This window comes from Passer domesticus, chromosome 2 (assembly GCF_036417665.1).
Source record: "Passer domesticus isolate bPasDom1 chromosome 2, bPasDom1.hap1, whole genome shotgun sequence".
NCBI classification, from domain to species: Eukaryota; Metazoa; Chordata; class Aves; order Passeriformes; family Passeridae; genus Passer; species Passer domesticus.
Genome location: NC_087475.1, coordinates 77,315,363 through 77,342,408, shown reverse-complemented (window position 1 = coordinate 77,342,408; position 27,046 = coordinate 77,315,363). Strand labels below are relative to the sequence as shown.

Below are 27,046 nucleotides of genomic sequence, written 5' to 3'. Positions count from 1 at the left end.
ATCATAGGATTTATGCTCCAGAGCCTTCCACAGCTCCATTGCCCTTCTCTGGACATGCTCCAGGCACCTCAATGTCTTTCTTGTAGTGAGGGGCCCAGAGCTGGACACACACACTGAGATGTGGCCTCAGCAGTGCTGAGTACAGAGGGACAATCAATCACTGCCCTAATCCTGGTTGTAACACTATTCTTGATACAGGCCAGGGTGCCACTGGCCTTCTTAGCCACCCAGGCACACTGCTGGCTCATGTTTACCCTTTCTTCATATGGCAGGCTTCCCAGCCCTTTGATCACTGATGTCTTTGGGAAAATTATCTGAGCCCTGTAACACTCCATGTATGAATCATATTGTGCTGATCAGCACATCAAGTCATGGGTAGGAAATATTGCTCATGTGATACAACAAAGGAATTGTAAGAAATGGCAGATGAACAAAAGGAAGAAGGGCAACAATATAACCACAGAAAGAGTATTATGGTTAACAGTCTATCTTGAGATTTTGTTTGCAGTTTGAATTTTAAATCCTCATTTACAAATAGTATAATTTCACTCCAGTTTTCCTCATTTTTGGTCTACATTTGTCTTTTCGTCTTCTTTCAGTACTAAGCACTCCATTTCAAACTGCATAAAGCAATTACCTTCCTAATCCCCCCAGAACTGTTGACATCACTAAGAGCACCTGAGGCACTTAACCTGAGGCAGCTGACAAAAAAAATAGAGGTGCCATAGTCACCGCTCCACTCAGTATTTCCTTTTTTCCATTGCCCAACTATTCTCTTCTGCTTTCTATTTGCTGCCAGATTACTCCTTTCCAGAAGATAGTGTAGGTAGGGCAGAGATCTGATGAAATGCAATGTCCCTCTAAGAACTAGAGAAATTAGACTGTACAGGCTTCTCAAAAAATGGGAGACAGCTTTGATTAGTTATACTTAGGAGAAGACTAAGCAACACAACAAACTAGGTACAAAAATGTAACATTAAATAAAAAGAAAATATTTACCCTTGCTTTGTAATAGCTGAGAAAAAAAGGTGACACGAAAAGGTGATGAGAAAGATGAAGATTTTACTCTCCTCATACCTGATAGTAATAAAGTAAGTCACAGCACCTTTATCCTCAGGTTTTGTAGGAGGACATAACATCCTACTATGAGGATACACTAATGAGGACATACCGTCTGAACAATATTGCTGAAAAAAGTGTCCAACTTTTTCTGTTTCTAGTACCTACACCCACAGCAAAATTTATATATTAAAAAACACTAGGAAAACTAGCATCCATAAATGCACACAAAGCGTAAAATTAAGTCAAGCCTGCTGGCAACTTTTCCTATGTAGCATTACTATGCAGAACAATGCTGAAGCAAAAGGACTAGATAATGATAGTGAGTCATCTCACACTCTTCTGCTTGTTGAAACTGCTGCCTGTGATGTTGAAACACACGGAGTTTAGCTATTGGTGTTATCCAGGGTATCATAAATGAAAATTTAGGTTAGATCATCATCAAACTCCCAGGTGTGCAAAATTCAAAGTCAGGAATGTATTTTTATCTGTATTAATTTACACCCATTAGAATCATAAAATGGTTTGGATTGGAAGGGATCTAAAGATCATCTAGTCTAAGCCACCTGCCTCAGACAGGTATATATTTTAGAGGTCAAATTGATCAAACCTTCCATGTTCTCCCAAATTTTAAAAGGCAGGCACTACATCTGCCAACTCCTCTTCCTGAGTCTTCATTCTTACTCTCAATTTTCAACGGCCTACTCAGGACCTCTGCTTCCTTGGCTTTCTCCTCTTCCAAAGCTGGACAAACGAGGCTTTAGGTTCTGCCTTTGTAGTAATACTGTTTCTCTACTGCACTGCTACTCCAGTTTTAAAACACCACTTCAATCTGAGAAGAATCCAAAGGACAAGTTCTCCTTTTGTCCTCTCCCCTCAACCCAGTGGCACCAATGCACTTGCCAGCTCCATTTATTTTTTTTTAATTGAGAGGTGGCACTGACTGACTGCGTAAGAATGACACAATGGCCGTGTGTGCAGAATACTCCAGCTTCATTGAGCTTGCATTCAGCTTACCGGAGCTGGAAACACAGAGCTGTGCAATCAAACTATCAGTCTGAAAACTATATGCATGTTTTACATTATCAATGAATGCTGATCAGCAAGATAATTAAATTAGGTATATAGTGCCAGCTCTTCCTTCAGAGATAAAAAAACAATACTTAAATGTGGGGGAAGGAATGGAGGGTTGAGCAGGGGAGAGAGACAGACAGAGGGCTTTGATGGGCTAAAATAGATTAAATTGGAAATAAAGCAGGTTTTTGTCCTTCCCCTCCCCTTTTTTTTTTTTAACTCCCTTTAGGAACATTTTATTTCTATCACTTTAATATGTCCATTTTCTTATAGACTTAGCCAAGTATTTTCAAGCTTTGTGCTGATCCAAAATAGGAAAAAAAAAAAAACCCGAAAAAAAGCATCATTCCTGCCTATAAGCACATCAAAACTTGTCATGTGACTACCTAATCACACACCATTTTCTCCCTGTGGTTTTCAAAGGCACAGTGCTCTATTTCATTTAATGATACATTAAAAAAAAACAACAAATCTGTTACAGAAAGAACTAATACAAAGATGGGGTTTCCCAGCACCAAATATGCAAAACCTGCAGTATTGGTGCAACCACTGCCTTGCCCTTTCTGGTGGAACAGAAGGATACAATTTTGTTGACATGTACTCAAAGCAATGATGAAGGGTATAACACAAATTAGAAGAGCGCAGGACTGATTCCTGATTCTAGTGTCAATTTCAATATATTTTTTTTTTACCTATATCAAATGACCTGATATGAATTTTTTAATAAATACACACCCAGGACATTCCATTCAAGAAAATGAATGTAAGGGTACACAGTGACTCCTACAGAAAGGTGTTTTGTCAAAGTTTCCAGATTCACTAAAGAAAAATTCTACATAATTATAAAGCATTAGGTAATTCTTCCAAAAATAATATGTGAATGTGTTTTTTATTTTACACTGTCAAAGTACTGTTGTTTAACTTCAACTGACTGAAGGTAGTGTACTTGACTGCCTATTTTTATAAATCCACTTGAAAAACAGCTCACCTCCCAGGACCATACCAGCTTGACAGCACTTCCTCAAGCGACATGCAGGGCAGTTCTTCCTACGGATTTTATCGACTATGCAGTCATTTCTTCCAGCACATAAATAGTTGTGCTGCCCTGCAGGAAAGAGGAAAAACAGGGTGAAGACTATGTTTTTAACATGAAAAAAATATTTCTGTGTATAATTGTTGCAAAAATAACTGAAGATTCAAAAAAGTGTACTTGAACCATTAAAGAACACCTTCATTTTGTGATAACCTTTACCAATCATGTTACTATTTGAATATAATGCTTTATTTGGTCTGTTTAAGGGAAAAACTCCTCATCTATGAAATTCCAAAATAATTAGCAGTCAGCATGAACTGCTTAAATTATTGTACTAACAATATTTCTTAAGCAAATCAAGCATGAAGACAGACCAACTGTTTCTTTAAAACTTATTTTTCTGTGAAGTTATTGATCCTGTTTTCAAAGAACTTAAGTACATTTTGCTTGGATTGATGTGGAGTTTCTGACAGTAAGCAGAATAAAGAAGTTGGGGTAGTGTAAAAAAAAAAAAGCCCTTTAAGCAAACAACCTTTGATGGAGAAGCAGTTCTGTATTAAACTTGCTGAAATACCAGCTGACCAGTGCAGCCAGCACAACCAACACAGCCAAAAAGAACAAATAGAAGGAGGCTGTAACTGTGGTTTAGATTAGCTTAGTTTATTGCTTAATTCTGCATGTGCTTCTGTGCTACCATTTTAAAAGGTAATGAGTTTACTTCTTAATTTTAGTGAAAGAAACCCAACTGTCTGAAGTTCCTTTTCATAACAATTTTTTTTTTTTTTGAAAACTATAGGTAAACAAAAACAGTTGCCACATACATTGCCTGGCAACAAAAATGACCTTAGCAATGTTTTAATCAAAAGAAATTCTAATTTACTTTGTCCCATTAATTCTAATCCTGGACTCCTCCTTACAGGAAAGATTACCAAAAGCAGACAAATGAGTAAAAATCCATCTTGCTATTGGCAGCAGACCAGTAAGCAGAACACTTTGAACAATTCTTCCTTGGGATTACTTGCAGTTTTAACTTGTATTTCTTTGCCTTTATAAGCTACAAAAAGCATTCAGTCTTTTGATAATCAACAACAATTTAAAAACTCCATTAGTTTAATTAAAATCCATGAGTATTATCTCAGCTCCATGGCATTCTACTGCTTTAATGCACAGCTAATTTACAAAGGAATGCTTAAGTATTGTGCTTTTCTTGTTTTGGAGGTTTTCTTCAGTCCCCTGAAAAGAGATTTCTTCTGGACCTCTTTCCCAGGGAATTTGTTAATTCTTCACAAGATGGTCTGACTCCATATAAACCTTGTCCTGCTTATTATAAGTCTAAGACTGAACAGCATTTTTCACATTTAAAAAATAAATCATAATTGAATCACAGTTATGAAAACTACACTTCCATGTTTATATGTTATAAAGTTTCAGATTAGAACAGGATTAAACAGTCTTTCTGCCCAGTGTATTCCAGGCCAGAAATTAAATGTTACTAGAATTTAGGCACAGTAATATTTGCTTAAAAGCCAAAACACTGCCAACCCAATTCTCTCAGGGGATTATGGTGACACTCAGGCACTTCTTGATGCTTACTGTGAACATCTTCCTTGTTTTCAAGACCTTTAAGAAACCACAGTCATATGCTGTACTTGACTTACACCTTCATGTGAGTTTTCCACTCCACTCATCTCTACCCCACCTCTCCCTGACACTTTCTGTCTCAAAGCATATTCCATTCTTTTTTATTCAGCTGCAACTTATTTGGAAAACATGTAAGTTTCAAATGTTTGGTAGTTTTCAATTTCATCAGTAAAGAATTTTGGTTTTAATTGCAGTGATCTGTGTGGATTTCATCTCAATACATAAATCTGAGTAAATGTTCCCATTTGAAATCACTTGTGCAAAGCTGGGTTCTGAGAAACTGTTACCGCTTGACATTCATATTTAAAGACAGCAGCCATCTGAAGGAGAGATTGCATAAGAAATAAACACATGCCAGATATTTGCCTAATTTCAAAGTTACAGAACAATATTTAGTTAGATGAAGATGTTTGGAAGGTCTTCCTGGGATAATAAAATATGTATTTGAAAATGTATTTGCAACAGTTCAATCTTCAGGATCATCTAGATTTGAACTAATTGTCTTCAATACTTGAGAATTGCAGTTATACCAAATGCATGTACTAATGAAGTACCCAAAACCCCCATTAAGATAAAATCACCATTCAATTGATAGCTTGATATTCAGTATCTTGTCTATGACTACTGCCATTATAACCAGGAAAACAAAAAACAAAACAAACTCAGGAAAAACACAAGATAGTATTGTAGTCACTAGAGCACAGTTTTGAAGGAAAAGGTTGCTACTAGCATTTCTTACAAAAATATGAACCTGGGTATTTTCTGGCAATTGCCACACCTTCAAAAACTTCACCTAATGTTAAGTTTTCTATGCATGTTTACTTTTCACTATTTTTTGAAAGTCTACATTGAGGGTCACTTTCAATGTATTGGCTTGTGACCAGCTTGATGGAGAAAACACAGAGATGATTTTATCTGTCACTTAAATGTTCCTGATTCTTGTAGGATAGTACTTTTTTAAACTTCCATTGAAATCCATTAGTGTTAGCAAAGCTGCAAGTTCTAATGTAAGCAGGCAAACAGAATTTTAAGTCCTGTAATGACTACTGCTATACTGGGAGGTTTTTAATCCAAACAGCGGTGAAAGTAGCACGTACAGTATCTTTACAAAGTGCACTATTAACTTAGCTCACTGACATGTTGTAAGTCACTTACAATCACTCCAGCAAACTCAGGAGTTGCAGAGACTTTGTAGATGTACAAAATATGGGAAAAATAAAGATTTATCTGCACCTGGGGTATCAGACACAGCAGTTATTTGGGTAAGTGCATCTGTGCTGAACTGCTGCCACCCTGCACAGAAGCACAATGCTTGCAAACTCTCAGTTCCTCCTAGCTGCAAAGAAAAGGACTATCTCACCTTTTTATTTTTTCTCTCTCCCAAGTGTGATTTTGCCTCCCTCTATCTCTATTAACAGCCAAAGCTTTCGTATAAAACCATAACCTCTGCAGAACACATCATGGTGTTATATTTAATCTAGTTTTAGATTTCTGTCTAAAGCTTGCAGATATCTATTGCATCTCTGTGCAAATTATTTTACTGCCAAATGTCTCCCAACATCGACCCTGCTACCTGAAGGTTCACCTCAAGGTTTTGCTCAACAATTTTCTAAAAGCATGTTTTATGTCTTATAAACTTTTAAAAAGTACCAATTAAATCAATAGGTAAAAACCAAACCAAAGCAAAACAAAAACCACAATGGAATTGTGGAAGCTGACAATAAACATGGGTTTAAAATTTAAAAAATGGAAAGTAAGTGCACCTAAACAAAAGATAATGGTGCAGATGTAGCTTTTGAGTAAAAATCTGACTTCTGGAAGCTAATACAACAGACCAGGCTAGTCCCTAGCTTGTGGAAAACCTGACTTGTCAGAGTAAATACAGGGTAATCCTTACCCTGAACATGCTCTGACAAGACAGGTTTTCCATAGCTAGGCAGTCTGGCCTAGTTCATCCTTGGTAAAATGATAAGTAAAATTATATCAAATTTAGCCCAGATCTAAATATAACACTCTTCTATTTGTACTGTTTCAAAGTGTAAAACAGCAAATGTGGGTTGAATTCACCTCTCATTATGTGGTTTTTTTTACGTCATGAAGAACCAGGAATCTACATTGCACTCTCTGTGTTCCTATATGCCATCCCATACTATTAGTCTCCAAGATTCCACACACTTCAGAAAATGCTGTTGGTGCTTTAATATAACTGATTGTATTTCTGTGTGTTTTCTATAAAAATAGAAAAAGTCCCTGAAGTGAAACTTCTGACTCCAACTACTTAACCAAAACCCACAACCATCATGGATTTCATCATTTCATCTTTTGAGAAAGATTTGATTTCCCCCTGGACCCACTGAAGTAAAATTCTCACTTCCAGTTCTTAAGCAGGTGTTGCAACTTCAACTCTGTAGCCTATAATGGTATAAAGAAAGACTTGCTATTGATGCAAGTCCGCTCCTCAGCAAAGAATTAAGGATTCAGTGGACAGTGGACCAAAGGGGACAAAGAGTGAAAAGCAGAGGAACTTGTGAATATGTTCCACCCTGGAATCTAACTGAAATAATTAATAATTTATTTCTTCATAATAATATATTTCATAGTGAAAGCAATAAAAATAATTTATAACATCATTGACTGACTCTTTCCTCCTCTTGTATACTGATCTCAAAATCTTGCTGCCTTTCGCTATGAATCCTGCAACACTACGGTTTTTCCTTCCAAAATAATTTCTCCAAAGAGCAACCTCCAAACAGAGTATAATTTTTAAATTATATATAAAAAACAGAACAATTAAATATAGCTATCTTGTTTTCACTCACTTGTAGACAGAGTCAAAAGTTACAATCCTGATTTTTAATATTTTTTACATTTCCCTGTCTGTCCCATCATTTCCAACAACAAAAAGAAAGAAAACAAAATGAAAACCACAGAAAAACAAAATGACACAGAATTAACTCATAATTCATGGAAACTACAATGAACTGCAAAATTAGGATGCTGTTTCATATTGATTTTCAGTTGGTTTGCCTAGACTGTTTACCACTGCAACACCTTGAAACTTATAAAGTCTTGGAGTCTAAATACGGCAACTGACAACAGTAAAAACTTCCCACAGCTAATATCCTTTCAGGAGGATATGGCAGCATCTACAAATCACTATTTCCAGTTCTTTCTATGGCATCGTGTCACAATTGTTCCTTGGTCAATAATTTTTAAGTAACTAACTACATCAGGGATATAAATATGTAAAATGACAGAAGTGTCAGCATATTTGTCAATAGGGGGGCTGTTTCTTTCAAATACAAAACATGGGATTTGAACACAAAATCTACTTTAAAAACACACAGACTATTTCAGAGATATGCAGCACTAAAGTATCAGTTGTTTTCCTTTTGACCCCTGTTATATTCTTCTATCAGGATAAGACTCTGTATTTGAATTTCAGTCATCCTATCACTCTTATTTTAGTGGAATTATCATAGCACATTGCCATGATAAATTTTTTAATGTGTATTTTCATACATTCCTTGACTTGTCCTACAAATGAACCAGTGGTCATTTGTACAGGATCATCCACTATATGAGCAATAAAGGTGGAAGACAAAAGTAATATGCAAAACACCCAGATATTGCTGCCTCTTGATTGAAACACCTTAATTTGATTATATTTGATTAATTAGATTCTAAAACGTAGATATCTATCAAAACACTGCTAGTTTGTACATCATGAATACTTCAATAACATCAAATCTGTTATATTGAGTGAAACGCACTTTTATCTCTCAACTTGCCATGTGTATGTTGTGTGTGTTTGTATGTTTTCTACTTCATGAACATTTTATCACCATCACATGATAATGGTATATGGTGTGCCAAATTCTGATCCCAAGACCCAGACTGGAAAGTTAGATTAAGACTTAAAAAAACCCTGCAGAGCTGGGAGAAAAAGGAGCTTTTAACACCTGCTTCATCAAGGTTACAGTTAAAAGGTGCCTACACTATTATTTCTCTCTTTTCAAAGAAATTTTCTACTAGTGGTTGGCATTTTTTTAATAGTTGGCATGCTGCATCATTTTAGATTCCTCAGGTATGGAAAAGCATAACTGTTTAGACAAGCACTTTTCCTTATACACAGTATTACACTATGCACACAGTGAATCACACTGCCATCATAAAACTGTTTATCATAACACTGATAAGGTCAGATAAACTTTATCACAAAGTTTGGTTGAAATTATGATCAACCTTCTTACTGTGTAGGTATAGCTGATTATCAGACACTCCACAGAACCCCTCCATATACAGACAGTGAAAACTCTCATGGAAATCTTTGTGCCAGTTTACCAAATTCAGGTCTCAGAAAGAAGGGAAGTTCACACGTGGTCAGTTAAATGTTATCTGCTACATGTGCTTTAGCTTGTTCCTTCATGCCATTGATGCAACAGAGTTTAAGGTCAGAGCTACCCTGACCTTAAAGTACACATTAAAACTAGATAAATGTTCTACAATCACTTGATCAAGCTTGTAACACATTCCCAGGTATTTAAACAAGCCAAGAGTCAGTTTCTGACTGATCTGCTGTAATATCATGTATTCATGTTGGTCTCAGACTCTGGGTTTGAACAACTACTTTTCCTTAGAGAGCAACAATATAAGCAAAGTGCAAATATAAATGGAGAACAAAAATAAAAAATGAGGCTTTATTATAGGAAAAACAGCACTAAAATATTTTTGCAGGATTTAGGTAATTCAAAATTTTCATTAGTAAAACTACTGCAAAAGAGACACTTTCAACAAGAAGGCAATAGTACAGGCTACCAAGAAACCCTGTGTACAACAGTTACAGAATCCCAAAACTTTGAACACTGGGCTCCTTTCAAGGGAAAAACATTTTATTGTGGGATTCCACAAGCATTTTGATCATAGCTGCCCTGCATCATTTCACATTATGGAATCTTTATAAGACATCACTAGTGACTGTTTGGCAATTTAGTCATTGAAAAGTAAAAGTTTGTCTCTTAATCTTCACTCTCCTAATGCCCTGTTAGAAATATTCTCCTCTACTTTTTATTACCACGAATGAGATATATTGGTAGTAGTTAAATAACACCTGGTCATCAAGGGCAAATTATATTACAAATATAGTAATTCTACATATTTGAAAGCATTTTGACTATTATTTCTGATTTTTTTTTATTTCTATCTCCAAAATGCTCATCACTCTTATCTCACTGACAGGAACAGCACTACCCCATCAACACAGTGAATTCAATTTTGTCCCTTCAAATTTCTTTACTGAATATGAACAGCTGTAACTTTCATTGTTTTCATTATACTCAAAGGAGATTTTAAAGTATTTTTAAAAAGCTTTGCCATTTCTTTGTACATTAAGTGAATCTACAGAATAATAGTTATTTGTAGGAGTCCAACAGAAAATGTACAACCTCTACACGCAGATAAAAGTTTCCTAAGTAAAACCAACCCAGTATCTTTGTCCCCTTTCTCCTCCTCACCTGCAGTACTAAATTTTTTATATATCTTTTATACTACAGGTTCCCAAAGAAAGGACTTGCATTTTTGTTTAACCTGTTTCAAGACTTTGCCTTGAGAAATATATGTTTATTGTATTAACACCAGCCTTTTTTTCATATAGATAGCCACATATGTGGAACCAGGAACCCAAAAGACAAAAGGTATCTACAATGCATATATATTTCAGAATTCAGTGTCAAGAAAGATTTTAAGTAACTTTTGTGATCCTCACATAACTGTGACCCCTCATTAAGTTGTATGTGTATGTATTAGTTACATTCAAATGTGTTATTAAATCATAATTAGTATATACAGTTTTAAATCATTGTTCAGTCTGAGGAATTTAAATAATCTGGTTTTATTTCAAAAAGACTAGATATGGAAAAAAATTAGTTTTCTGGATAACAGAGCAGTTAATTTTGTACAAATGGTTGTATTTAACCAATAAAGTAATTGTATTTAACCAATATAAAGTAACCTTCCTCACACCAGGAAAGATAAAATAAATGGTGTATGAATAGAACAGTTTCTGTGAAAAAAAAATACAAAAAATATATAGGCTGCTTGATTTGAAACAGCAAATGCATCTCAGATTACATAAATAATTAAAATAGAAAATAAGCCTTTTCCAACAAATATAAAGCTACTATATTAAGTACTTTTTTACTTATGCACAAAACCTCATAACATACAAAAAAATCTCTCACAAGACAGAGAAAATCCATGAAATAGCAAAAGCCAGCTATTTCCAATTATGTTTTAATTTCTCATAAAGATCAGTACTGTATGGAAATTACATGAAAATTAGAGTTTTGACCAGGACTTTTTACTCACAAAATTTCATATTTTATTTACATGAATTATTATTAAAAATCCCACATCTGTAGTAGCACTAAAAATTTTAAAAAATAAATAATGCATTTATGCTCAGACAAATTATGGGCAGGGGGACATTTCATGGAAGAAATATGTTTCAAATTTATATGACTGCAAGTGAGAATTTAAACACTATTTTCTATTGCATTTAAAATACAAATACTCTGTGTTTTCTTACAGAGGAGCAATTTCCCACCATTTTTTCTGATATTAATTATTTTTAAGTATTTAAAGTCCATAGAAAAATCAAATATCTCTCAATAAATAGGATTATTTTAGTGCTAATAATTATACTGTATACTGCAATAAAAACAAGAAGTCCATCAGTCCATCTCTAAGGAACCCCCTGTAGTCTTGCACTTTCTACACAAAAACAGGTACAACTCTATTTATTCATTCTGCCAGTGCCTACACTGCTCATTGCCTGACATTGCTTCCCATCAAACTCAATAACCTGTATCTTTTCTGATTAGTGTCAGATTTCTGATGTACATTCTTGAACATTCTTTGAAAACCCTTACTAGAAAACCCAAACACACTTCCTTAACAGACTCTCGGTCTGTGTATTTGTCTAAAAATTAAAATTATGAAGTTGCTATGTATAACCTAAGACTTTTGTTTATGTAACTGCATTGACCTCTCATTTGTGTCTAAATAATTCTATATTCTTAACCTGGTAAGACTCTGCCAATATAGACTTTGAATAGTCTGTGAAAACTTTAAGATGTTCCTTGTATCAAGTTATTCCTTCTTAATGTTTCTTGTTAAAATAATTCTGCTGAACAGTAGTGTCATATAATATGGTTTTGAGCAGGCCCATCAACTGCAAACAGAACTGGGTACTATATTAGAAAAGAGAAGAAATTTTAAATTGACAGAATAAAATCAAAACAAAATATTACAACATTATTATATACACAAAAAACAAAAACAGAATTTATTTTAAAATACAGTACTCATAAATTACACTGTGCTTAGTACAAAAACTTCAGCTCCCCGACTTTTTAAAAAAATATTTGGCTGATTTGGAAAAATATAGCCAAAAAATGCAAAGGCAAACCAGGAGACCAACTAGTAGATTCAGTGAAACTTAATTATTTCCTGCAAGTGACTTAAGAGCTTTGCAGCCTAACAAAAATTTTTCTAGTAATTTTCTCATGAAACCCATTGAATGCATTGGAGAAATGTGGCACTGGCTCAAAATTTCACTTAGACCTCCAAGACCACATTGAAAATATTTAATGTTAAAGGAAGAACATGAGCATATGCTTAAGAGAGAAAGTAACAGCACAGTCAAACAAAAAAATCTAATTATATTATTATGCTAAGCTTTTACTTTTCCAAAATTCCCCTTTTCATTTGGAGAGAGATAAACTCTATAAAGCAGAAAAACCTATGTATCACAACAAGAAAACACAGGATGCAGGTTCTTTATTTTAAGGAATCCTATCCATTAGAACAATGGTTTTGTTAAATACATGGAACAGAAATTTGAATATCCTAGTTCTGGCAGGATCAGATAAAAATCAAAATAGGAGACAAAGCCTAAAAAGCAGAAGGATTGTTTTACTGCTTTATCTGTTGAACCATATAAAAGAGTCTGCTCTTGTATTAATATTCAAAATCTCAGTGGACAAGGCATATAATAGAATTCAAAATGAAAAAAACAAACATAGGTATTGCTACTATTTCATTAAACTTGCAGCTTGACTTTGCAATTTAGCAACTATTTGGAATAAATCAAACTCATTTATTGTTATTATGACTTGAAAAGGTTCACTGAAATTTTAAATACTTCCACAACTTCCAGGAAACCAAAACTGGAACTTGAAAACAAGAAAAATGTCATTATTTCAAGAAGAGAACAAAGCCCAAATAAATTCTTATCTGCCTACCATGAGTTCATACCCAAAATATTTTCCTTTGAACACCATTTATACTTTTTAAAACAAGTTGTAAAATGCACAAACATTTTATTTAACTCTACCTAACTCTTCCTACCTGGAAAGATTAACTGATAAAGAGTAAATAATAAATAGCAAAACTGTAAAGTAAAACAAATACTACTAGAAAAAAAAAAAAAACAATTAAGGAAGAACTTTGTCAATATCCACTGCTGATAAAACAAACAAAAAAATTCACTGCAGTGACAATATTTATAAAAAGGAGCAATAAATAAACAGTATGCCCTAGTGTCTAGAAGTTATATTTCAGATATTTAGGAACAATGGCATCTTATAGTACCTTCCATTGCCCTTTTAAAGAAGACTTTACAACTTCCACAGGTAAGTACTCCATAGTGGCAACCTGAAGCCTCATCACCGCAGATGAGACAAATCTTCTGGGGTAGTGATTCGAAACTGAACTGAGAACTTTGGCTGGTTTCCGTATCTGGCCTTGAGAAGAAAAAGAATTAAAAGAAATGAAAGATCCAGCTTTGTGCAGTTAACTACTTACCTGTATTAAAGAGTTTTATATCAAAAACTTCATTTTAAAATTCATAGTCAAGATACAGAAGGACATGAAAAAACTAAAGTATGACTGCCTTTCTGCTTAATGGTTTGTCTCTACTATGGTAATACAGGAAAGCATGGCAAAAAAACCCAGAAAGTTATATTTTAAACCACTTAGCAAAAAAGGTACCATCTAGGACACTCTGTTAAAATGTTCATCTTCCTCAGATCAACAACTCTTGTGAGTGGAGTCATAGTGGTGATTTTTTTTTCCTGTACAGAGACAGAATCACACAGACGTCAATTGAATTTCAAAGGTCTCTTTCACACGGGAAACATGAAATTTCATTACAACTAGCAAAATCTTTAATAATCAATTTTTCACCCCCCCATTCAGCTGCAGCATTCTCAGCAGTAACTAAATCTGATGGGGATATCAAGGATATTTCCAATTTGTCTTCAAGAAAAAGCAGACTAATCTAGGTAACCACTGCATTTACTAAAAGAAAGGATATCCATTGAAATTGTAACATTGCATGCACCTTTTGTTGCATCTATTTCTAGGTAATGCACATCTCAGCATGACACTACACCATTTCATTCAAGCAAATCAATATATAAGTGTTTCAGGGTTTGTTTTTTTTCGTGTGAAATCAACTGGTTTTTGTGGTGTTGAGTTTCTGAGTTTTTGGGGATTTTTTTTGTTGTTTTGGGGGTGGTTTTTTGCGCGTTTTCAAACTGGGAACACTATTTTGGAAAATATTTAGGTATTGATGAATACGGTATCGCTGAAAGTGAGGACAAGCCAGAAAACCAGCAGGCCGCCCCGGGGCCGGGCGCTGGCCCGGACATCGGCTGTCCCTGAAGTCCCGCTGCGATAACAAACCCACATCCCTGGGGCGTCGTCGTGCCCAAAGCCGCGAGGTGCCAGCTGCGGAGCCGGGACACCGCGGCGTGCTCAGGGAGCGCAGGGAATGCGGACGGGGCCGCGGGCACTACCGAAAAGCCCAAAAAGGCCATCGCCGAGAGAAACTTTGTCCTTTCCTCAGCATTCCCTTAATATCCTCCCCTTAATATTCCCTTAACATGCCCACCACGCGGCACGCCCGCCCGCCCCTCGGGAGAAGGATGAGGAGCGGAGCTCTCCGGCCGCGCAGCGCGACCCCCGGTCCCGTCCCTCAGCGAGCGCCCCGCCGCCGCCGCCTTACCGCGCGTAGCCGAGGTAGGGCGGGCAGAGCTGGGGCAGGCCCTCCTTGAGCACGGCGGCCGGGAAGCCCAGCGGCTGGTGCCCGTTCAGCCCCAGGGCCGGGTAGAGCCCCGGCGGCGCGGCCGAGGTGGAGGGCAGGCTGTCGGGCGGCGGCGGCCCGTAGGCGCCGGCCAGCAGGGTGGGCTCCGCCTTGTAGAGGACGCACTCCAGCGAGGGCTCCTGCCCGGCCCGCGGAGCCTGCGGGTAGTCGTGGCAGCCCGCCGCGGGGCTGGCCCTGCCGCCCGGGTAGCGGGCGGCGAGGCCGAGACCCTCCTCCTTGATCTTCATTACGGGCTGGATGTCACTGTAGGCGAAGGGCCCGTCCTTGGCGTCGGGCGGCGGGAAGCCGTAGGCCGGCAGGTCCGGGGCGGGGGGCGAGCAGCGCGGCACCGCGCCGCCCTCGTACTCCGCGCCGTCCAGCAGCTGCCGCGTGCGCGAGGCCAGGAAGGCCGAGTTGAGCGGCAGCAGCGGCACGTGCAGGTATTCCTGCCCCGGGTCCCCCGCCCGGGACCCGCCGGGCAGCGCCCCGGCACCGGGGGCATCGCCCTTGGGCGCCGCGGCGGGACACTCCGCGCCGGCCGCCGGCCCCGCCGGCCGCGGTTTAGCGGCGGGGACCAGGGCGTCGCCGGGCGGCCAGAGCGCGGCGGGCCGCGGCGGGGGCTGCGAGGGGCCCGGCGCCCCCGGGGCGGCTTCGGCCGCCTTCTGCGCGGCGCCGCTGCTCATCGGGCCGTCGGGCACCGCCTCCGCCTCGAAGAAGGACCAGGGCGCCGCGGCCACGGTGGAGCTGGCATGAGCCGCAGGCGCCAGGAAAGTGTCCAGGACGGTGTCCAGGGAGTCCTTGACCGAGAGGGAGCCGCTCCCTGGCTGGTAGCAGAGGGAGTCCCGGCCGTCCTCCCGCCCCAGATGCTGCTGCTGTTGCGCCTCTTCCTCCTCCTCCCCTTCCTCCTCCTCCTCCTCTTCGTCCTCCTCCTCGTCGCTGCTCTTGGGGTAAAGCAGCCCGTCCAGGGAGATGTCGACGGACTCCGCTTCCTCGCGGAAGGGATCTCGGCCAGGCTGACCCTGCAGCAGGACCGCCCCGTCTGTGGCAGGCGGAGGCGCTCTGGGCTCCTTGGCTTTCACCTCGGTCATGCTGGCCCGGCGCGGCGATGGACGCCGGCGAGTCTCCGGCAGGGGCAGAGCGCGGGCAGCCGGGCAGCGACGGGGTGCGAGCAGCCGGACGGCTCTCTACATGCTGGACGTGCCGCTGCGGCGGTGGCGCGGCTCCTGCTCACATGCTGCTGCTCTCGGGGGGACGGCTCTGCCCCGGCCCCGCCGCCGCCACGGGGCTGACTCGGAGCCGGGGGCGGTGCAGCCTGGAGAGGGGAAACGATGGGAGCGTGTGCGGGAGGCGTGCAGGAAAGGAGGGTGCCTGCCAGGCTCCGGCGGCGGCGGACAGGCTGACTCCGCTCGTCCCCCGCCTGTCTCCCACCGCCCGGGCGGGCTTGTCCCGGGCTCCACGCCCCCTCGCCCGTCCCTCCCTCCCCGCCCCTCCTCGCCCCCAGCCCCGTCCCTTACCGAGGGTCTGCGCTGCGGGGCGCGGGCTGCCGCCTCCCGGCCCCGCCGCTCCGCGCCGCCTCTGGGAACCGCCGCTCCTCCAGCGGCACTTCCATCGGCTCCTCCTCCGCTCCGCCTGTCCCCCTCCCATCGCCCGCCGTGCCCGCATCCCTTTCCCATCGCATCCGGCGCCCTGTGCCTTAGGTCAGAGCTTTTTGGCTTCTCCTTGTCTTCTCATTCCTTTCCCTCACCTCTTGTGCCTCTGCTCCATCCTCTCACTTCACCATCCCAAGAAGTTCGGCTGTGCACTGAGCAGAGGGCACAAGCCTCTGGTTAGGTCGCTGCTTTGGAGAGCAGCGAGAAAGACAAACTTCACTTATTTGCAGTGACGGCTCCCTTTTGTCTGTTTTTCACTGTCCCCTTCAGACGTTCAGTGTAGTTTTTAATGATTAAGCTCTATTCCAAAACCCCACCTGTTACAAGATCCGTTTTCCAGTAGCAAGAAAACCAAAGCATTGTGAAGTTCTTTATGTGACATTACAGGACATCCTTTGCACCAAGAAGTGCAACATCTTTTCGGCAAAACATTTGGAAAGTGGGGCATTCAGGACATTTTAAAAGGACTGTCTGGCCAGCCTGCATATAGCAGGTTGCAATTCAGCGCAGGTGAGTTCTGATCAAGAAGCTGTCACCAGCTAATTGCTGGCATTTTGTGTAAAATGCTGGCTTTTTGGCAGAATCCACTCAATAAGACAGCTACTAATGTGAGAAAAAAAAAAAAGAAAAAAAAACCCACAAAAACTAAAAAACCAATGCAACCTTTAGTATACTTTTCATTATGTAGAAATCTCAAGAAAGAAACTTGGTTTGAAAGATACAGAGAATGAATTGGTATAGGAGTTTTCCTCTTGACTTTAAGTAGAATCAGTATATTTTTGGATAAAAAAGTGTGCTGTTAAATCATTGGTTATGTCCTGTAGATGTTTTTTTGAAAGGAGACAGGTTTCTTTAAAAAAAAAAATAAAAAATCAAAACACAAAAACAACTGTGATCACCACAAAATAGTTGCTTTTGTTGTTTTACTTTCCAAACATCTTCAGACTGAAAAGGACAGTTTCTTGGGGAGAAACACAACTGTTGGAAATTATTTTACTTTTATTAAATCATATAAAGCAAGTTTATAGAAGCAGCGGCTTCACATAAACCTTAGTCAATGTGGTGTGTCCTTTCTACATTATTCTTGTCAAAACATCACTGGCTTATAGACTGCTTTCGGACTCTGCTTTTTTATTCCTTTAAGAATAATAAAATATTTTTTTGGTTCAAATTCAAAAGAATTGCGGCAATATGATAATAAGTGGTATTGTAAAACTCAGGTGTTATCGTGGGTGCCTCTATACACATTTAGGAGGTTTAACAGAATGATGCACTTTCAAGTGCACTTGTTGAGTATAGGAATATTTCTTGAACAGCAGTGCTTCACTCTGTTGATGTTACAAGGGAAAGAACTGTTTGGCCAGCAAGTACCAGGAGCTGAAGACGTTTTCACAAAACCTCTCAGTGGAACCAATATTGAAATAACTATTTAAGAGGGTTATCCAGTTCTGTAATGGCATGATATTAAAATAATGTGAAGTGCTTCAATGACTAATGAGTTTCTGTTTTACATGCTACAAAATTTCTCCCAAACCTGCCTTTTCTCAGAGGAGAGAGAAGTTAATCTCCAGTCCTGTTCATCTCCACGCTTGTTTTGTTTTTCCCCTGACGTTGCATGTTTAGTCAGCTGGTTGTCATGCCTTTTTATTGCCACTGTCTTGCTTTCTCATTTCCACTTCCCCATATGCACACAGCATTCATGGCCTGCATCTTTACAAAAATGTGCTCCAAAGACGTGTCTCCTTACAGTGACTTCCCCCCTTCCTACTGCTTCTGGACTAGGAGAGGTAAAGAGCCACAGATGGCCTGAATAGAGGGTCCTGGAAGGAAAGCAGCACTGAGCAGTTTCCACTCACTGATGCTCATGACCTGTCCATTAAAATTCTACACTGATAAGGCAATGGGACCGTAAACACCTACATATTTACCAGAAATATAAATACTTACTACTTGCATTATTTTTCTAGATGTTAGCAGTTAAATATTGTCCAGGTTTTCTGCTGTGCTTCCTAATTTCATTTTTATGACCTGACAAATGTACTCAAATCTTTAATGGTGACAGTAATTGTGCTGAGTTGTCATTGCTTAAGGGAAATATTTGAGGTTCTTTAGCCTTAAGAAATTCATTGGACCTAAGTGAGTGGACTTTAATTTATATTGGCTTCACATGATTTCTATGAACTTTCACTGGAACCTTTTGCTATTTTCTTTACATTATTCTGTCCGTAACCCGCATGCCCATATCTGGAAGTGTTCAAGGTCAATAGTTGGGCATTGAGCGATGTGATCTAGTGAAAGGTGCCCCTGCCCCTAGGAGGGGACTTGGAATTAGGTGGTCTTTGAGGTCCCTTCCAACCCAAGGTGTTCTGAGATTTGTTTTTTTTGCTCTTAGATTTTCTCATCATTTGGAAGCTTTCCCTGATATTGCCGTGGTACCACAGTTTTTTCAATAAGAACATTTCCTTATGGTGTATCTATAGCTAGTTTTCATTTGCAAGCCATTAAAATTGCAACTGATATTTTCAATTCAGACCTAAAAATGACAGTTCTTTTATATTCAGTAATATTTTACTGAATATAAAATTTTGAAAAAGCAAACTGTATGAAAGTACTTACATACAGACCTATTTTGAACCCAAAAGTAAAGGCACTGGAGAGTTTGATTGATACTTTTGCATTTTTTTAAGTTCTGTGAGAATGTGAAAATATATCTGAGATCTTGAATAAGTTGCATCTATTTTCTTGCTCTGTTCAAGAACTGTTGATGAGTAAAAGCTGCACTGAACAAAATTTCTTATCTGTCTTGCTTTTCAGCACGATTCGTGTCTAAAATGTCAACAAGAACAGCAATAGAATTGTGCTGATAACTCCCACTGTAATGCTCTAGATTTGTACTTAATTTTTAAGTAGTTCCTGAGTATTTTAAGTAGTTCCTGAGGCTGACCATTCAGCCATTCAACTGTACACTTTTAAACACTAACATTTTTTGATAGACCCTTTGAAATATTTCTAATGGTTTTGGCTTAAATAAAAAGACAATGTTGTGTGAGAAACACGACAAGTATACAGCCTCCTCAAACAGTACAAATATCAAAATCACGTGCTTTTTCTATGATGACTTTTTCTTTAAAGTATCTTGAAGTATGGGCTGAAGGTCAAACAGATCTAAGTTCCTTTTCTTACACTAAAGTGTTCCATTTGTATGTCAAGATTGCTCCATATAAACAGTGAGTGAGCTAGTGTTTAAATCTGGAAAATGACAGATTAATTACAATGAATTAGTGTTTTAGCCCATACAGAACTTTCTTAGAACATTGTTCTGCACAGCCTGTTGGAGAAAAGAACTTAAAAGAAGTTAAAAATACTGGTTTCCTGTTTTTCGGTTAATCAGTGGCTCACAGTTTTGTACTATCATTGTTCAGGGTATAGTACAACCAAAAATGTGATTCACTTCTTATAAACAGAGAGAAGGAGAGACTGCTTTAAACAGCTTGTGAGCTCATGGCCAAAACTAAAAAGCAGCTTGCATAAGGAGAGACGTCGAGGCTTTTGCTTCTATCACAGAAGTAACATTTTTATTTTTTAAAAAATAGACATCTGGAACTGTATGCAAAGCCCCACATTTCAGCATGTAGTGTAGAAAATAAAAACATAATACTGTCATGCAAATAACAGCACATTCTTGTTATGTTACATTTTTGGAGACATTTCTTTCCATGGTTTCATCCCTATTCTGTAAAAATTTAGACCCCCAGTTAGCAGGCTGAATTTCACTTACATTAGGATGCCAGCAGACATTAAATATGCTCTTCTCAGAGATCATGATTTTGGAGTAGCAGCTAAGTCATGGAAGCACTCAGCATCAGGAATATGATTTGATGATAACTGTTCATATCTGAACCTGGTGATTAGGCTTCCATAGTCAGGTAAGAGTCATAGATGTCTGTAGGTACCATTTTTCTGGAGCTCTTCAGACACTTTGTGTCTTATTAAAGACATAAAGGACTTATTGATCTGAAGCACTCAAAGAGACATGATTTTTTGGCAGTGCAGTGTCAATGCCTAAATGAGGAGGTATGACTAGAGTCCTAAATCCTTAAAATGCAATATCAGTGTGCTCTACTATCAATGTGCATTATTTAAAACCATAGTTTCAGGAACTACACTGTAAGCATACTTTCATTTCCTCTAAGCAAGGGCATGTCACAATGCAATTAGTCTCTGTGGTCTGTTATCAGGTGTTTTGTTAGCTTAAGCTAAACCATCAGATTTACCAAAAGCTATCAAAACTATTGGTTTACTAAATGCAAGGGTGTACTAAAACATATTGTAAGTGCAAAAGGGATTGGCAAATAGTGAGGTAGGTGGCAAAGAAGGTAAGCAATAGAGCTGTAAAAGGAGGTGAGGGAAAGGAAGCTAATCACAGTATATATTCCATAATTTTTTGCTCTCAGGTGCTAAAGTTCCCACAGGGATAACAATAATATGGGAGGTGCAGTGGACTGTGAGACACTTTTATCTTTATAAATTGTCTAAAGGGAGGAAACAGATGGGTATTGAGTTACAGTCATGAAAGTGGTAGCTCTTTCTGCTACAGGAGTCATATATTTTATTTATTGTTCTTTGTTTGTTTATGTTTTGGCTAACGCTCACTGAATGCAGAATATAATAAACTTGTAGCTGAGCAAATAAGCGGGAAAGTGAGGAGTGAGAAAAAAAAAAGAGAAAAATAAGCTTTCTGCTTTTATGCCCACAGAGAATGTCATTACTTGCTGGATGATATCCTCAAGATCTTTCTCAAATATTTTGTCAATGAACGCATCACCTTGCGGTATCAAAGGGCACATGCTATGCTTCCCTGAACATCTAGCTGGCCAACATTTTACCCAAACCCACCATCTTCTTCAAAGTGATTTTGTTCCAGTGTAGCCTCAGGAAAAATAAATAAACTTTGCTTTATATAAAATATTATATTCATTTATTTGTATATATGAAATAAATATTTTATATAAATATGTTAAGTGGCTGTATAAAGATGATTGAACCCAGTGCTGCTGGGTGGAACAAGATGACATTGTACTACTCCCAGCAGTATAATATTTGTGATGTTGCAGCAAGTCTTGTTTGCTGGCTGGAGAGTAGGAAGTTGCAACCAGTGATATTAAACAGCTGTTAGCATCTCTGAAATTCAGGAAGAAGTAGTCAGTAGACCTTCAGAAGTATTAAAACCAATATCCTGATTGAATTGTGAGTCCTAAGTAATAATAGAAAAGAAAGTAACAACTGGATAGGGCCTTAGGAAGTACACAAGTAAGTTTGGTGATCCAAATTTATGTGAAAATGCTTTTGAATACAGAGATAAAAGAGGGTTGAACATAACTATGGCACTTTCTTAAGAGTTCAAAAGCTGATTGAGATAGAAGCAATCTTGAAGTTGAGTCACACTATAAGTGGAAACAGGAATAATTTTCTTTTACTTTGGTACAGCCTTTGCTGCCAACTTTAATTTCATAACAGACATCCTTCCTATGTAAATTCGAGGTATCTTAGCAAGGATTCATTTTCCATCAAATTATTATATTCCCCAGCTTTTCTTCCTGTTTCTATTTACAGTCTAATTGTCCATCAGGAAGTTAGTTGTCCCATGAAATTTCAAAGCTGACTCTTCAGCCTTGAAATATTCACAACCTGCTCTGATTTATCAGTTTTTCATAACCACTTGTTAAAGGCAAGGTGTGGCAACATAGTATTTTTCCATAATTTGCAGAGAACAAAGGAAAAATGTGGGCTCCTGAACCTGGAGAATAAAAACCCCATGCACCAGCACAGACTGGGGCTGACCTGCTGGAGAGCAGCTCTGCAGAGAAGGACCTGGGGGTCCTGGTGGACAATGAGCTGTCCCTGAGCCAGCAGTGTCCTCGTGGCCAAGAAGGCCAGTGGGATCCTGGGGTGCATCAGGAAGAGCAGTGCCAGCAGGTCATGGGAGGTGATCCTGTCCCTCTGCTCATCCATGGTGAGGCACATCTGGAGTGTTGTGTCCAGAGCTGGGCTCCTCAGTACATGGAGCTCCTGGAGCAGCTCTGGTGGACAGTGAAAAAATGATGAAGGGTCCAGAGCATCTCCTGTACAAGGACAGGCTCAGGGAGCTGGGCCTGTTCCAGCTCAAGAAGAGACACTTGAAAAGGGACCTCACCAATGTATACAAGTATCTGAAAGGAGGGTGCCAAGGGGTGGATCAGGCTCTTTTCAGTGGTACCAAGCAGTAGGACAGGAAGCCACAGGCAGAAAGAGATGCACAGAAGTTCCACTTGAACAAGGGGAAGAACTGTACTCTGCAGGTGACTGAGCCCTAGAAAGGTTTGACCAGAGAGGTTGTGAAGTCTCCCTCACTGGAGATAATCAATAATCATCTGGACATAATCCTGTGCCATGTGCTTAAGGATGACCCTGCTTGAGCAAGGAGGTTGTACCAGATGACCCACTGTGGTCCTTTCCAACTTGACTCATTCTGTTATTCTGTGAAAAATGTAACTGTGGGGTAAAGAACGGATGCAGTGTATGAGGATTATCTGTGAAGGTGTCCATGTGTTTGGCAATTCTGGGTAGAAATGCTAAAATGCAAAGGAAAGTGTCCTGTGATGTTAAAATTAAGCAAAGACTGAGGCAGAAGTCCTTCACTTTTTGAAATGTTCAGTTATACCCAGAAGCTGTATAACAGTAAAATCTACTCAAAATATTGCCAACAGTTTGTGATTCAGCCAGGCATTAAAGAACTGGAATATTAGACTCTGAATTTTGCACCAGGTAGTTGAATGCTATCAATCAGCACAGCTAAATGAGATCCAGAGGAGGAACTAGCTTAAAAGCTGTCAAGGGACAAATATTCTTTAATTCTCCCAGTTCAAAAGTTCCCTTAAAGTGTGTTACTGGAGGGTAATAAATGCAAGGTCATTGTTTCCTAGGAAGCCTAGAGGACTTTGGGTCTGGATACCTGTCTAAAGAGTAAACTGCTGTCAGTGTCAGACAAAACCAGTACTTCACATCTTGACTGACTGAAAAGGGATAACTTGTTCCCAATTCTTGGGAAAGGAAGCATGACTGAATTGAGAGCAGAAAAGTGTTGTCAATAAACCCACAACTGGAGATTTGTCATACAAACATTGTACTTAAACCTCATCAGATTTTAATTTATTACTCATTATTGAATAAAAAAAATCTAGATTTAAGCCACAAGCCTGCTAAACACTGATTTGGATGTGGAATGTTAAACAGCAGGAAGTGAAGGGAAGATATATACCTACAGGTTCATGATTGCTCCATTTTTTTAATGAATTAGAGAAAATTAAATTTCATTGCTGAAATTTTACATTACTACATGCCGTTTATAAATTCAATCAATAATGAAACTTGTCTGGAATATAAAAAATGTCACCACTTTAATTAAATAGGATCTTCTACAAAGTGTGAAGGCTGCCTAAACTAAACTGGAATAAATCCTGTGCTGATTTGCCACAGAGTAAAACCTTCAAGTTACACAGGCTATTTTCATGTTCACCCAAAATGACAATTTGCAGATGAGTCCCTAACTAGACATGGAAAGACGTGGAGACAAGGTTCCCTGTGCTTTATGATAACTCCAAAGAAGCAAATTTATTCATGCCAGTGGAGAGCACAGACTTTCTCATGCTGATTTTGACATGCTCTGGCTAAAATACTCTTTTGTCAGATAGTCTTGCTAGTTCTGTTATTACTGCTAATTCCTGGTGCTGTGTTCATCCTTAGAGGTGTCTGTCACTGATCAGAGGTCCAAGTACTACATTAAGTATTTATCAGAAAAAAAGGTGTCTTTAAAACCTCTCACAGAAAATGATATTAAGTTAAAGGCATCTAAACTTAAAACAAATGTTAAGATCATAGTGCAGTTTATTCTAGAAATAGAGATACATGTCAAGGAGATGTTCACTTATACAACCCTAGAAGAAGAAGACAGAGGCCTGCTACAGCAGTTAATCAGTCTTCTCTAAAATTAATCTCAAAATAAACTTAGAAATTCTTAGAATTCTTAGAAAATGGCCTTAGAAATTCTGGCCATAACACATCTTACAGGGATATTTAAGGGTGTGTTTCTCTTGACTTCTTGCTGTCCTTATGCTGAAAAATGATAGCTATATTTTCACTTTGGAGGGCCAGTGGACACACCAGGAAATCTAAAACAACAACAAAAAAATTGCATACTCTGCTGCTAACTGTGGGGCTCTCCTTGCCATGAAATTAAAATAAAATACTATCACTGCTCATGGAAAAGGAGATCAGTGAGGTAGAAACATGGTTATCAGAGTGGTGACAGCTGGTGGCAGGAGGGATGAAGGAGACAATGTATAGGAAGGAGAAGACCTGGTGGTGACACCAATGCCATGGTTGCATTCTGGGTACTCATGGGAGTTTCTGCTGCAGGGACAGAAGCCTGGCTGGCATTGCTTTATCATAATTCTGTTCATCCTGTTCTTTTGAATCACTTATTTCCAACTAAATATGTTAAACCAGAACCTCAAAACTTCTGCAATATTTCTGACAAGTAGACTGCCACAAATCTGCTAACATTAGCCTAAAAATCTGAACAGAGAGATTAGACTGAAATATGGTCTGAAACCATAAGTAAGTTCAGTTTTAATATAATAAGATGGGACACTTGTTTTGAGCTATTGGAAGTCACCAGCAAAAAATGTAGAGGAGAATAAATAATTTAAATATAAAAATGTTCTTGCATTTTATATAGTTTTATAAATTATATATTATACAAACATGTCTATTATAAATGTTTATATACAATTTAATGTAAATTACATGGATGTATTAAAGTCCCCCAAATTATTACTATGGATTTAAGGAATATTCTTATTATTCTGACCCTACCCAGTGATGTCCAAACTGTAACATTCCTCTGAGTGACAAAGAGAAAATTTTTCTCTTCGGCACAAAGACAGAAAATATGAGTGATATAAACAAAAAGGATTTTTAAAAATCTACTAGCAAAACAGGGACCATTTAAGGTTAAATCTATAACTAAAGCTTTTCTTATTTGACTTCATATATATTCTTTTATTGATACATTTTTAAAATCAATAAATGGCTTATTTTCCTTTGTTTTTTGCATTTGGGTTTTATTGCACGAACATTCTGCCTTGAGTTGTATTTGTTCAATCTCTTTAGTGTGTTTGCTTTCTAAGTTCAATCCTCTTTCTCCAGTCTTTCAAAACACAGTGCTTAGTCCTGACTTTTAAGTGATGAAAAGTGATCTACAGTGTATTTGGGTGAAGGTGCTCTATCACAAGAGATGGAAAATAAAAAGCATGATGAGAGACTGATGCATTTCATATGAAAGTTATCAGAAATCATCTGTATTCCAGAAAATGAGTGTTGTGATTTCCAGTTTAATACATAATGTTTACAAAATACTTTATTTCTTCATGTGTCTTGTTATATTCGTCCTTTTACAAAGAAATAGGGAAAATTAATATGACCAAAACCACCATGTCTGTTCTAAAGGAAATCTGAATTGGAGCCACAGCTCTGTGTTTTACGCATCATTAAGAAATCAAAATAAAAGCAGTTCTTTGAGTAATCAAATAATAAATGCAAATTCCATCTAAAAGCAGAAAATGATCCTGACATATTTTGATGCTTCGTGTAGACTGATATATCCATCATTCTCTCTGTCACTAATGCAGGATTTCTCTCCCCAGAAAAGGTTGCTGTCTCTGGTATAAGCCTCGGATAGTAAATGTTCCAAAGCATTAGAAGTGGTTGTGGTTCTGAAAGGATATGAAGAATGTTCCATTTCACCAGAACATTAAAAAGCTTTCAAATAGAACAGAATGCAATTGTCCAAATAAGAACCAGGTCACAGCACTAGAACTGCTGCCCTGACCCATACGAAAGCAGACTTTGTTATCTTTTTGAAATGATGACTGATTAAAGATGTGACATAGTGACTCAATAGATATCTACACTGTGCAGGAGGGACCTGAACAGGAGTATCAAAAGTAATTTTTGGGAAAAAATTAAAAATATTAAGTCTGACAGTTGATTTTTATATATTTATCACTCTGAGGACTTGTACAATCAAGACTGCAAGAATTATGAAGACAAGGAGCAAGCAGTCAAGATGTAATTTAGCCTGTCATACCAATAAGGAAATGCAACAAAGGAAGCAGGCTAAATTTTTCCTTCTTATTTTTCCAGTCCAGTGATGATTCAGTGTAGACCATGGTCTGGGTTTTGAACTTATAATATTCTGTGACAATTGTAAAGAGACATTCTTAGACAGTCCATGTCATTTTAGAAAGATAAGAAATTAATCTCACTGGAAACTGAACTTTCTTATCAAAGACAATAATCTCAAAGTTAATCTGAACAAAAACAGCCAAACCTTGGTTGGAGGGT

At 38.7% G+C, this 27,046-nt stretch overlaps 1 protein-coding gene across 1 annotated transcript in view; it reads right to left on the bottom strand.

The window, feature by feature from the left end:
* PGR (progesterone receptor) overlaps positions 1-16,556 on the bottom strand; it is a 32,601-nt gene extending 16,045 nt beyond the window's left edge. The window contains exons 1-4 of the mRNA XM_064409449.1: positions 16,469-16,556; positions 14,877-16,266; positions 13,460-13,611; positions 3,122-3,238 (exon numbers count right to left, since the gene is read on the bottom strand). Coding sequence (XP_064265519.1) covers positions 3,122-3,238; positions 13,460-13,611; positions 14,877-16,042 — 1,435 coding nt within the window. The 5' untranslated portion in view covers positions 16,043-16,266; positions 16,469-16,556. The remainder of the gene's footprint in view (positions 1-3,121; positions 3,239-13,459; positions 13,612-14,876; positions 16,267-16,468) is intronic.
* Between the last annotated feature and the right edge of the window lie 10,490 nt (positions 16,557-27,046).